Source organism: Gavia stellata, chromosome 11, assembly GCF_030936135.1.
Source record: "Gavia stellata isolate bGavSte3 chromosome 11, bGavSte3.hap2, whole genome shotgun sequence".
NCBI lineage: Eukaryota > Metazoa > Chordata > Aves > Gaviiformes > Gaviidae > Gavia > Gavia stellata.
The window spans coordinates 29,266,918-29,280,720 of record NC_082604.1 but is presented as its reverse complement, the minus strand read 5'-3'; the positions used below and the strand labels follow the sequence as shown (position 1 = coordinate 29,280,720).

At 40.3% G+C, this 13,803-nt stretch overlaps 1 protein-coding gene across 2 annotated transcripts in view; it reads right to left on the bottom strand.

Annotated features, from left to right (window-relative positions):
• PLCH1 (phospholipase C eta 1) overlaps nucleotides 1-13,803 on the bottom strand; it is a 70,618-nt gene that overhangs the window by 26,680 nt on the left and 30,135 nt on the right. For both annotated transcript variants that reach the window (XM_059822589.1, XM_059822588.1), the window contains exons 5-7: nucleotides 10,953-11,123; nucleotides 4,112-4,205; nucleotides 1,149-1,352 (exon numbers count right to left, since the gene is read on the bottom strand). In XM_059822589.1, the coding sequence (XP_059678572.1) occupies nucleotides 1,149-1,352; nucleotides 4,112-4,205; nucleotides 10,953-11,123 (469 nt within the window). The remainder of the gene's footprint in view (nucleotides 1-1,148; nucleotides 1,353-4,111; nucleotides 4,206-10,952; nucleotides 11,124-13,803) is intronic.

Genomic DNA, 13,803 nt, shown 5'->3' with positions numbered 1-13,803 from the left:
TAAGAGTAGCATCAAATCCATCACATGTAGACTGGACTAGGACAGTAAGACTTTTCCTAATGAATTGCTGTACCCTGGGTTTATACCAAATTTGTCACTACTGTTGCCCCTACAGGAAGTTAAAAACTTCACAAAGAGAAAGCTACAGAGCTATTACCTAGGCTGTACAGTATCTACAATAGTTTTGAGGTCAAGCAAAACAACGTACTACTGCGTGTTCTAATGAACTTTCCTACAGAAGGGAAAGCACAGTGATAGATCACACTATTTTGTCAGGTTCACTTACTCTAATTAATTTTTAAATTCAGATTAACAATTTTTTCCAGATATGAGTTTTGTAATACTGGTCATAAAAAATTAATATTGAGTTTAAATTTGTCAAAAGACTTTATTCCACCCAGAATCTTGAAGAGAAAAAACCTAATATTTTGTTATTATTTAAATCATGCAGAACTTAAACCACAACCCCATGTGATCTCCAGGCTATCAGACAAACAGCATCTTGTTTTCTTCCAACAGCATCCAACCAATGAAACAGCACCCTACCTCTCTATTGGGGCAGGCCAAACCCAAGATTCTCAGCTTTAAGATGATGACAGAAATAGATACACAGCTGTGCTGATAGAAGGCACTATTTGCTCACCTGTCCTCCTCCTACAGGCACTTTTGATCTTCCCTTTGCATCCGCAGGAGAAACTGCATGTGCAAACACCCACTTTCCCATTCCGCTTATGAAAGAAAAAAAGTCTTTGCTGGCTCAGCTCATTCTGAACAATGTGGAGTAGGAAGCACTCCTGTGCAGCAGTAACCGCTGGAGCTGCAGGGCCCCAAACAGATGCCTGCCCATTGCCTTACTGGGGCTTGAGCAACAAGAAAAATGCTTCACACAAATGCAGGACATGGGAAACCTTGCACTGAGAAAAGCCTAACACAGCAGCAGGCAGGAGAAAACAGTGGTGTCTATGACATTTGTCTGAGAAGGTCATTCCCAATAGAAAAATTCTGTTTAGACTGCTAGAAAACAGGAGTTTACCACTGAAGTTAATCAGACAGTGAAGCATTAATGCTTTGAGTTTGCCACTGACTTTGTGCTTACAAGAAATATCCGTCGTACTTCTCACAACCAGCAAGTTACGCTAAAAATATACCTTCAATACATCGACAACCATCTTGTAGCACTCTGGCATACATCTCCACTCTGGACTGGGACAGCAGTTGGTCTCCTGTCAGGTACGTATTGTGAGATGAAGCAATAAAGTAGTTACAAAGGGGTTGATCCATATCCTGATGCACTTCGCAATGCAGTGGGTTAAATATATCACAAGCAGGACTGCGCATGAAGTTGGTGAAACCTTTGAATAAAGAGAAACAGTTTTGCCACGGATGCAGTATGTATTACCAAGCAAACAATTTGTACTCTAACATTTGTTTTTTCTGCTTATGCTTCTCAGTGCTAACTCCTGTCTCCAAAACCACTGAGTCACATAGCAGGAATTAGTATTCTTGTACCCCATGTTTTCAGCATATTAACTGCTGTCTGTGGCTTGCCTGGTTCTTTGCAAACTGAAGAGGCTGCACAGACTCAGTCCACTGCTGGCACACACACAGGTATGTCTTTTTGAAGCCTATGGAAGTTCTGACACCTTTCAGAAGAATACATTCCCAAGATTCAACCCTTGTCCCCAGACAATTTTCAAACAGCTTTGAACTAGAAAAGCAAATATAATCTAGAAAGAGACATTTATGATTGCCAAAAAATTTTTAAAAAAATTTAAAAAAATCAACAAGCATTTGCAAAACACGGCATTGAGCTAAGCCTCTTCAGAAATTAATTAACAACCAATAGTAAAAAAAGAAAGTAGGATTCTAAGAGAAGCATAAAAGTAACAAATAATAGCTACATGAGAAGACTCAAAAACCCCATGGATTGATATGGCCACTGCCCAACCTGTTTTCAGATCCGATGTTTCATTCAGACCCTCAAAAGGGGCAGATGACAAAGATGCACATGTAAAAATTCTCTGAAACCCTGGAGAAGCTCCCTACACCAAATCCAGTGCACAGACTAAGACAAGTGTGCTCAAACTGCCTTCTGCTGTTCACACAAAACCACTCCACTAATAAGTAGAACAGAAGAAGGTATTATGGGTTCTGTTAGGATTGGTGGAAGAAAATATCCTCCCTCACAATTATTCAGTGAGATAAAAGTGATCTCTTCATCTAGATGCTACTGCAAACAGTATGTAACTAAACCATGAGTCATCACTGTTATAAAAACTGTCTTTTCCTTCTCCTCAAACTGGTATCCCCTACCCCCTCTTGATTCTTGTTAAAGCACCAGTATAACTGAGGAATTGGGTCAAATACTTAGGCAGCATCAGTCTGCATTTCCTGGGATGCTGAATTGTGCCTTGGAGGGTGACTTGACCCACTTAGAGGAATATCGCTGGGTAGGGATATTCCTCTTCCCTATTCCAAAGGAAGGGAACCTCAGCAGAATGCAAAGGATTTGACGCGTGCACCATGTTTCCCTCAATGGACCTTTGTGATGGCAACAGGTAAGAGCTAGCCTGTTCTGCTCCATCACAAGTGCAACCTCCTGTAAATAAGAAGCAGCAGAGGAAATCCCTTAAATACTGGGCCGCAGAAGAGACGTAGGATATGACACCTGCAAGAGTATAGGCTTGGTATTCTGCAGATCTGCCAGGACTTCATGCTGCTGTTGATGCCCCATGGGTCTCAAGTTGAGAAGTAATCTTCAGTGTCAAGAACAAAACAAAAGAACACACTCCTACCAAAGTGAAGAAAGATCTGACAATTTACACAGATCATAGGATGGAAATGGGAGCCAAACTGACATCCTGACTTGGAAGCAAATGCTTTTTTTTCCAAGGTTATTGCTGACACATAGGCTCTGCCCCAGTGCCACTCTTTTGCTGTAAATACACACTACCCTGACTGAAGATACCGCGTAGACAAGGTAGCAGCCACCAAAAGCCTGCACTGCAGCACAGAGAGCACAGGGACCCATGCTAGCCAATTCACTCATCTAGCCAATTTCACTCTAGTTTACAGTTTTCTCTACACCACAAGTTTATCTGAGAAGATGGTACTTGTTTTATATCCCTGTAAACCAGATCAGCATCAAACAGAGTTTTAAAAATACCTCCTTTGAGAATGAGAAATGTAAAATATTTCAAAAAGATAGTGCAAACAATACCAACCCTGAAAGCAACTCAAACATAAAAGAAGCAGCAGTAAGGTTAAGAGGAACAGAAGTGCTTTCAGAAATAGTTTTTTAAGTGTCATATCTTGTTCATTTTGCTTTCCTTATTTCAGTTTAAGTGTAGTGCCCTGGGTCACACCAGAAGCTTGTTTAAGATCTGGGAGGCCATACCCAGGATTTAAGTAACACGTGGAGGAAGATTTCTCCTTCCCCCCCTCCAAAATCACCACGTAAATTATGCTGCTTCATGAAAGCTATCTTCTGGGCAAATTAACACACCATGGCATTTAATCTATTTCATTCCAATTCAGATTTTGACTTGATAATAAGTTGGATTCTGAATAAATATACCTATTCTAAATAAATATACCTATTCTAAATAAATATACAATTGCTTTAGCAAACAAGGTGAGTACAGTATTAAGACCCAAAGAAAATGCAACTATCCGTATTTTATTTCACATAAACATAAATCAATAGATTGTACAGGAGCGATTCCAGATGTACAGAGACAGAGCAGAATGAAAACTTTGCTTTTATTACTTCAGTTAGAACAGGCTATAGTATAAAATACACGGTATAGAATGGTTTATGTTTGTGTTTTACAAATGCACGGTTAGCAATAAATTCACACAAGCCTCAGGCATTCGCATCGCTGTGTGATGGCTAAAATGTATCGCTGTGTAACACTAGCTGCTAATCCACCCCACCTACTCCCGTCTCTCCCACGTCTCGCAAAGATGCACCTACACTACCGACTGCTAATCTTCTATGTAACTTTCTATCCCAGTCAAATATTATAAGCTACACCAAAACACTGTTAAAGCTTTTCTATTCCACTACAGTATATCCAGACAAAACTAATTTCAAAATCAAAAACTTTACCTTCAATCCCAAGAACATTTTGCTTCTTGTTTTCTTCTGAAACTTCAAACTTCTGTATGATGTCAAGACAATATTCTGGTGTCACATTATTCATCTGCACAAAAATGACAGCATTGGTACACTTATTTTTAATACTGTGTCAAAATCTACTTCAGGCTTCTGGGTCCAGTTGAAAAACCTTATGATCAAACATTAAGTTCAGTCAAATATGAATAGGACGGTCAGTAACACCACTGTAAAAGGACTAAGATTTTGATTTGATTTTTGTCAGTGCTGCCCAAGCCTCACAGCTCTTACCTTTGAGGAGAAAAACAGGAGTGAGAGGTAGCGGTCACTTAAAAGCTGTGTCATTTTAGTTTAAAGACGAAAATTAGCTGTTAAGCACACTTAATAATAGTTGTACTAGGCAACAGTGCTGAAATGAGAACTATGAAGTTATATTCTTTAATCTAATCTACTTAGACATGCAAAAAGATTTGGCAGGGTTTGATTTCATTTTCATGCATTTTCCACTTCTGTGATTTCATTACTTCCAAGAGAGTTCACTATAATATAGAGGCTATGAGATAAATAATTAGATTCTGAAATGAAAAACAGCAGTTCTTCTGAAATAAAGTTTTGTCATCAGCTTCAACCAGCCCACAACTGAAGTCCTAACTGACTAGTGGGGCTAGACTTACGTTTCCTCTAAAATTAAAGGAAGGAAGTAGCTTCTATCACCCACCTCATCTTTTCTCACCCCTGCCCTCCTTAAGTTGTAGAGAACCAAAGTGAAAACTAAGATTGGGTGTATTTCATTTCCTCCACTAATAATATCACAAGATGGTAATGATGACACTAAAAAAACCTTTGGCAGCTTATTTGTACCATTATCCTGTTTACTGTTTGTACTTGCATCCTCTGCCAAAGTCAGGTCAAACACCCTGACATGTGGAGCATTCTGGAAGTAAAGGAACATGCAGTGCCCTCTCTTAAATAGTGTGTCATCTTGTTAACATGACTGCTTCAGGCAAAGGCAGGAGTGAGGTTAGTCATCCTGCAGATTACACAATATTTATTGTTTCAATGTGAAAATTGTCCCTCTGAACTGTTCTCTTACCAATGAACTTCTTTCAGATGGCAAAACCAGTTCCATTTACTCTGCTCTGTCTGTAGCCTTTGATGATTTTGCGCTTTCCCTTGCTTCCCTTAGCTCAGTATTCCCAGCATCGGCATTCAGCTATACGGAAATCTAAAAGTAGGTTGACTCTTGATCTGGTCTTCTCTAAGGGCCTGATCCTACTAAGTGCTGAGTTCCTTCTAAGAAATGTGGATGCCATGACTGACCATATCTCATAACACCTAAAAAGCTACAGCTTAAGTATGAAAAATTACCAGAGGGGGGAAAAACTAAACATGTCAACATTAGAACTATAGTAGCAGAAGGCAAGCAAGTGAGCACTTCAACTCGTATGGTGACTTAAGCTGAAAAACTTGGAGATATTTTCTGGCCTTTCCCTCCTTCATCCTTCCCTCTGTTTTCTCTCTTGCACAGGGAAAGCATGGGTCAGCCCATTTCCTTCTCCAAACATTTTATTTTTATCTCCTAGCTAAGCCAACAATATGAGATGCCTGCAGGAATTACACAGGATAATAGGAATGAGAACAATTCAGTGGAGAAAATAACTGATTATCCTAAGCTCAAGTAGATGTTGCTGTTTGATTGCAAACACTATTCATAGCAGGCCCTTCTTCAGCACAAGCTGGCTAGAATTAACTTTTTCATTATCCCACATGGCTCCTTGATGGCTGAGTGGCAGGGTACTTGTGTGCTCTAGGAACAAAAATGTCTAATCTAGTCCAAAGCTGCATCTGCTAGGGAAAAGCCCACTGATTTGTGCTTTTTAACTATAGCTTGAGAGATGACGACTTAAAACAAATTTAAATGAGTAGCCTAAGTTTTAAAGTATTCCACTAGAAATAATACCAAATGGTAATGATCATCATTGATGACTGAATATTTAGATACATGGATTATTGAAGATGGTCAATAGTGGAGCTTCCAAAATCTCTTGGATCCATGGCTACTTTTTATATTCCTGGTTAAAAGCTTTAATTCTGATGCAGATAAGTTCTTTAAAAGAGTATCAGCCCTTGAATAACCACTAAGACCTTAGGTTTTAAGTAAATGAACTACCAATTAATTTTCCTAAAATAAGATCCTACAAAAAAGCAACATTATCCCTAATCTTCAGTGTAGCAGTATGAGAAAAGAGGGAAATCACTTTTGATTTCACCAATCTCATTGGAAGCAGGTCAGACACACCTATTGCCAAAAATCTAATGCCATCTGAAGCTGTAGCGCACTGCAGTGCCAGGTAATGGGAGAGCCCTCTTCTGTCAAAGGCCCACAAGCTAAGAATGGGAATTGCTCTCATTTCCCATTCTCATGAGAAAGGAAATAAGAGAAAGGAACATAAAGTAGAAGAAAAGTTAGAAAAAAAAGGAAGGAGACATTAGAAAAGAAGCGCGATGCTAATAATAGGTGTTCCTAGACAGGATGCCAACCCACCAGCGTGTCAACAGTGCTCTAATGGTTTAGGCTTTTGTTGTTCGTAGCTAATCATTCTATAAGAAATATCAAAATATAAATAATCAAAGCAAAGACATTCTTCCAATTTCAGTGCAAGATGTCGATGTAAGATGTCATGACATATCAAGTCACCACATAAATCAGTTATACTGATTATCCTTTTGTGTAAGCATGAGAAAGGGAGGAAGGCATCAGCTTGCTTTCCAATTGAGAGTTTGTATTGCCGCAATAAGGGCTTTTTGTGGAAAGTAGCAAGACTGATCAGGCATGATGATCTGGTATCGTCTTCCTTGTCTGATATTAACAAGCTCCACAGTCCCTCCTCTTTTCAAAGTCCATGTACCAACACTGATACTCTTATAATTTCCTATTCCTTCTGGGATACTGGTTCCTGATATCCTCGAGTACACAATGTTTCAAGATCGTAGCCTAACGTATACCAACATGCCCCGGCACATACTGTCTCATTATACCCCTTTAAAACTTCTTCCAAGAGAGCAGGAAGAGTTGTTTCAAAACATTAATTTTTCCAAAAAGTGTACTTAATCCCCGCTTCTTACCACTTTTTGTCACATTTTCACTATTCACCACATCACTAGTTACTCCTATGATACTGTATAATTAGTGTAGACAAGTAATAAGAGTAAACTTACTCTCAAGCAGGCTTAACTCAAAAGGCACTAGCTCATACCGAGTAATGAAGGAAAAGCTTTACATAATTATATGTGCATGTTCCGAGGGTGTAATTCTTACAAAATTACTTTCTCTTCAGTTCAATTAAAATGAGCAGGGGCATTAATTTTTGTCACCACTTTCATTCGGGCTGCGTACAGCAGCAGCCGTTTTAGAAGACAGGGGTTTGGTGCCAATACGATGGCATAGTATTAACATTTCCATCTGATTCCTGTCACTCGGGAGTACGATAGGGCACATCATACAATATGCAGCACTTTCCTGGAGTATGCAGAGAATGCTGCTGGAGGCAAGATCTCAGCGAGCTGTCCTTTTTCTCAGGACAGATGAAAACTGCATTGCAAAGTCATTGATCCGTGGTAAGACAGCAGGTGGCAAGCAGGCACACAGGAAACCTTGCCCTCAGAAAACCAAAACTAAACATTTCAGGTTTGTGACACCAAAGCAGCCTTGTAACTGCATAAAACCATCAGCACATTTGATGTGATATGGATACAGCAGAAAGGAGGAGGGAAAAAACAGACAGCAATCAGACAACAGCCGCAGGCTGGCTGACCCCGGAACACAGGGCAGCATCGCTATGGGGCTCCCAAGACAGGGGCAGAAGGCGACCATTCACTCTATGATGCAGGTCCAGAATGGCCAGCAACTACAAAGCTGCTCCTTAACAGGGAAGACTATGTTTGTAAAGCTTATTTCACCCATGCCCCACTATCCAAAGACAAGTACGAGACAAGCTCTGTCAGTCAAAACAGCCTGGAGATCCTGCTGTGGAAGCAATCTGTCATTTAGCAGAAGATCAGTTTCTGGGGAGAACCAACTCAGACATTGATACTGGTTTATTAGAAGAGGGCACTCCCATAGGGACAACCCTCAGGCATGCAGACGTGACTGGACATCCAGGGATGTCCCCCCTTCACAGCCACTTGTGCTAAGAGGACTGCAAAACCAGGAGCCATTCCAGGAAACCAGCCTAATTTCTGCTCTTCTGACATTTGAAGCCATATAGTTGCAAGTTCAATAGCAATGAGCTGAGTTTAACTGTACCTAAGTGGAAATAATCTGATTCGCAAGCTCTGGGGTGAAGACAACAGGGAGTTCTCCTAAAAAAAGAAGTCAGCTTAGCAAGTTAACAAAAAACCCAAACCCCTTTTGTTCTACCCTCAGGCTGCAGAATGTTTAAAAGTCTTGCCAAGAGAGTAGCAGATGGAGTTGGACAGACTGTCCACAGATTTCCAAGCAGCCAGACAGGAGCGAAAACGAAATGCTGTTTGGTTGAAGGCATGTGAGAGCAGCATTATGATTTGAACCATTATCAGCTTTTGAAGGCAATCTTGCCTCACCCGAGGACGTTGTTATCACGTCTGTGTTCTGAAAACATTAAAGGGTAAACCTGCTCTAACACTGTTAATACTGGGAAGTGGGAAGACCAGAGGAAAGAGGCGAAGAAAGTGCAAGGTGCTTCTAAACAACGCTGTTGAGAGGTTCATCTGCAGGAGATCATGCTTTTACTCTTTTTATTGTTTATTTTTGGAATAATGTTGAGCAGAGCATTTGTAGCCAGCAGCCCTGTCCGCATTCAGCATTTTGAGTAGCGTGTAGACAGAAAAGAGGATGCAGTATGCTAGACTTGACAGTCAACTTGTTTTTTCTACTGCATCAGTAGTTTCATAATGTCCTTGCGCACCCACAAAGACAGCTCTCCTGCCTCTTTCACATGTTTTTCTTCCTGCTCCAGGTCCCTGAGTGCTCTCTCATACCACTGCTCTTCAGCTGTTCCTGGGCACTTCAGCATCTCCATGAACATGTCCTCCCTGGAGCATTTCTTTGTTTTCTCATCAGTGTCAACTTTGCTGCTGCTGCTGTCAAGGGTGCTACACTAAAGGGCACCCAAGTAGAAGACAGTGATTAAAAAGGAAACAAAGGAAAAAGCAGTGAGGTCAGAGGACTGAGGGCAATAGCGTAAAGGGAAAAACATAAAAACATTTCTGCTTTTAAGTCGTAATTAGCAGAATTGGCAGGACCAGATTGCTTGCAGGAATCTGTGTGTTGAGACTATCACAGCAAGATCAGTGATGTGAGAGTGCTCTGTGTTTCAAGGGGGAGGAAGAAAGAACCGGGGAGTCGTACACACCAGGGAATTGCCACAGTGGCCAACAGGGGGAAATTCAGCAACCAAACAGCACAGACTGTTGAGATTTTATGCTAGGGATAACTTGGAAAAAGCAGTCAGTCATCGCAGGCAGGATCCCAGAATGGCACAGGAGATTATCTGATGATTGCAGGCAAAACACAGCATCTATACCCAGGAAGCTCAAGTAGGTTGGGCTGTTAGTATTTATTTTCGTGAGGTTGTTTTAGAACAATACTCTGCAAGGATGCACGGGGTGAGCAAACAACCCAGGACCAATTGCCAGAAGCAAGCAAAAGTCCTAGAGATCACAAGGCTCCTTCTGTGCTCCTCACTGTCCAGTGTACAAGTTCTCTCCATGGGTGCCACAGACAATTTTTGTAGTAATTCAGTCTCTTTCAAGATGGGCATGAAAATCTCCACTGGAGCAACATATTTAGGAATGGTTAAATGGCTTTTTTGTTCAGCAAGTTTGTTCATAAGCACATCAGGGGAAAATCTCTGATCTTGACCCACCTTTGCTTCTTTTCATTTTTATTTTTATTTTTTTTAATTCCTTATCAGTGTGTCTGTTCCTGTGGTTCCCTGAACCCCACCTCTCTCAATTGCTTCTCTCTGAGGAGCTTCAGATAGAAGTGCAACCTTCAGATGCAAAATTTTCTTTGCGCAAGACCCACACATCTGCAAAGAATGCCTGGAAAACAGACTTTCCTGAAGAAAAATCGGGAAAGAAGGCAGAAGGTGAAAAAAGGATAGAATCCTGGACACCTCACCCTCAGCCAGGTTGGTGCAATATCCATCTTTGTATCATATCAAAAAAGTGCAATCTTCCCTTAAAATTTTTGTCAAGATTTAGGTCACATTTAAGAGGTGGTTCTTCGTCAATATTTAAACTGCTGTCTTAATAATAAAAGCAGCAGTCCTTATAATTACTACCGATACTGATACTTGGAAACTCCGGGGATATATAAGAATATTGTAGGATTCAACTTTGCTTACAGGAAAGGATATGCAAACACAAAGATACATTTTAACATGTTACTGCATTAAGCCATGCACAGGCAAACCATTTGTAGATAATCAGAATCAGTTTGCTCTTCTTATTTTGTCACGTGTTTCTAGCTTTAAGTCATATCACGTATCATCCTAACTTAGAGTATATCTGCCAAGAACTTTACTCATGAAAGGCATCTCCTGGAAATACAAACATCCCCTCACAACACCAACAAACAATCCAGACAAGCTATGCAAGAGAAAACAACCATGCTAAGACACATGATAATCAGCCGTAACTAAGAAGTGTAAATGTTACCTGAATGCCATTATAAATTAACAAACATTATCCATATTGCCCTACACTTGCCTTTCCTCTACCAGAGTCTGAAAAAGTTCAAACTCTTTCTAGAAATATTTGAAAAACAGTAAAGCCTTTAGATTTCCCATACCTTTTGTTCCACCTTTAGAAACTGTGCAAGTTCTTCAACAGTGAGGTGATCCTTCTTGTCGCTGTAGCTTAAGAGCAATAAGTAGAGATCTCGACGTAAGGACATCATCTTGTAAAACACTGAAAATTCTTCAAAATTTAGGGTTCCTTGGTTCTCATCTGTGTCTGCTTCCTAAGAGGTAAAGACATTCAGATAGGCATGCTAAACACAGGTGAATTCAGGGAACAAAGCAGAACAGGATTTATGTACATGAACAAAAATTTAATAAATTCTAGTCTACAAGATTCTGTTCAGACTCAAATCCTAGTAGGCTAAAATAACTGCAAAATTATAATACCATCTATTGGATTTTTTGGTGAAAACAGTTACTACACTAAAGACACAGGTTCTCTATGAAAGTCTCAATTCCATCTTCAGTTTTGAACTTGCTTCCCGTGTAGAGAGGCTCTCACCCTGGGCTTTATTCTGATCTCTGTTACTCTCCTGTATGCCCTGCAGTTAGTCTGGATTAAAACATAGCAAGGAACATAATCATTTCACCCCGTGGCTTCCCCTAACAAAGTCTTACGTTTTAAAACATTCAGGACAATATCACAGTCTTAAATTTACGTTAATTCAAACTGCAACTCTCTCAGCCCCGTGTCAGCACTCTGAGAGGGGACAAGTCTGCAGCAGCAGTAAGACCACACCAAAATATATACCAAATAGCCCCAATCTTGATGGCAGTTTTTGTTTATCCTCAGAGGTAGGAAGAGAAGAAAACAGTACATAACACATGTTAATACAAGCTTTTTACTGTGAACATCTGCCTAAGAGGATTGCTTTGGATTTTCAAAACAAGAGATTCTGGAGAACTGCTGTCAAAAATTATGTAGGTCTCCATGAAAAACAAACTTCAGGGAAGCCACAACTCTTGCTAAGTTTGAGGCTGTAAGCAGATAATGGAAACAAAGTGAAATAAATGCTTAGAAATGTGCTGTTGTTCCCATGAATAATATCTTTCATTATTCATAGCTGTACATAAGTTTTTTTCCTCTGTAGTTATAAAACCCGTCACCATTCCTAAGTCGCCTTCTGTTAAAAATGGTGCTTCCTTCTGTTCAGGTCAAAACACCTTCTGTGCAGAGTCCTTTTAACACTGACTTGGCTTTGAACCTGTTGGCTTGCCTCTCCAGTGGTAGACCAAATACAAGTTCTTCTCCAGATGAAGGGTATCCTCATCCTGCTATCATTTCTTCCTGCTGAAGAAAGCTCTTCCAGTTGGTGTCCAACCTCACTTCTTCTATAGAAGAGGAGCTTGTCTAATAGCAGATGCAACGAACAGATCTCTGGCTTGCTTTGCTTTCCAAGGATCCCATTTTACTTTCCCTTCACATAAAACATTCCACTTAACTTTGACGCGTGTCTTGGAACAGGAGCTGGTCTTTACACCAGTGACTCCTAGTACGTACACACAACTGAAGTAGCAGCCCCACGCTCTATTCCCAGATGCAGGACCTGGACTGCTTCATAAGCCCGGCCACCTCTGTGGAGCCACAGGTGCTTCTCCCAGGCCAGGGGCTGTTTGTGCCATGTCCAAAACTGTAATGCCAAGTCACGCAAACAGTACCACCTGAGCAGATCAAACACAAGAACAGTGCAGAGTAGCTAGCTGTAGGGGCAAGGATTTGTCCCGGAGTTACTTTGCCATTCTCTTTATCCTGTGTTAAGTCCTGGAAGCCCATAGAACTGCCAGCACAAAGCATTACTCATGGGGTAAGGCCTTTAGGATTGAGCCTTGAATGACTAACAGTAAACAAAATCTCAACACTCCTTTTATATTTGACCTCAATAACTTTAACCATGCCTGCGAGGTCTAGGATATTAACTCGGGTATAGGCTGGCAGCAACTGCAGCAAAATAAAAATAAACAAACCAGTTTATTTTTAACCAAAAATTGCCTCTGATTATACAAAGGCTGATGGTTGCTAGAGTACCCTACTTCATTACTAGACACTTTAAAAGTGCCAAGTGAACGACATTTTCTTCCTCTCAGTACATGGCGTCACAGCTCTCTGCCTCTCCTGCAGCAGTCAACAATATCAGCAAAACCCGATGATCTCATGTAGCTGTATTTCATTACACCTTGTTAGTGCTACTGTCATCTGAGCTACAAACTCAGATCACAGCAAGTAAGCTGGGAATGAAATAATTCCCAGCTATCTGGTGTCGAATGGGATTTTAAATAATTTTATATCTACTACATATCTTAAATGACATCTCTAATTTGTGGAACAAGTACAACCCAAATTCACCTCCGCAACACAACCCCACCAGTTTCCACACTTCTCAAGTATTTGGGGAGTAACTTATATTCCATAGATATACCTCTAATGCAGATTTTATGCCAGACAAAGAAAGCACTTTTGACCACAGAAGATTCTACAATTACCCGATGTTTTATAGCAAACCAGCTTTTGGCTGGTACTCTTTTCGAAGAGTTAAGAAAATTTTATTTTGCTCTCCATTACGTCCTTGGCTTATCTTTCCTTTCCTACAGTAAACACCAGAGCTGGTGGAAAATGGTAACTGTTTTCAGGCAACAGAAGTAAAAAATTTATTCTGGCTAAGTAAGAGGAAGTTGTTAAAAAAACCTAATTACTTTCATAAAGCTAGTCTCTATTAAACAATTTTCCAAAAAGGAAATGAAAAAATATTTCAATAGAAACAGAGTAACTTCATTGTCCATCAATGCCAGCATAGAACAATTCAGTTCACAGAGATGAAAACAATAATGCATCTGAAAAAGCAGTATTAATAAATTGTCTTCTATGTGGTTCATGTCGTTAAAACAATGTTCTGATGCATCTTT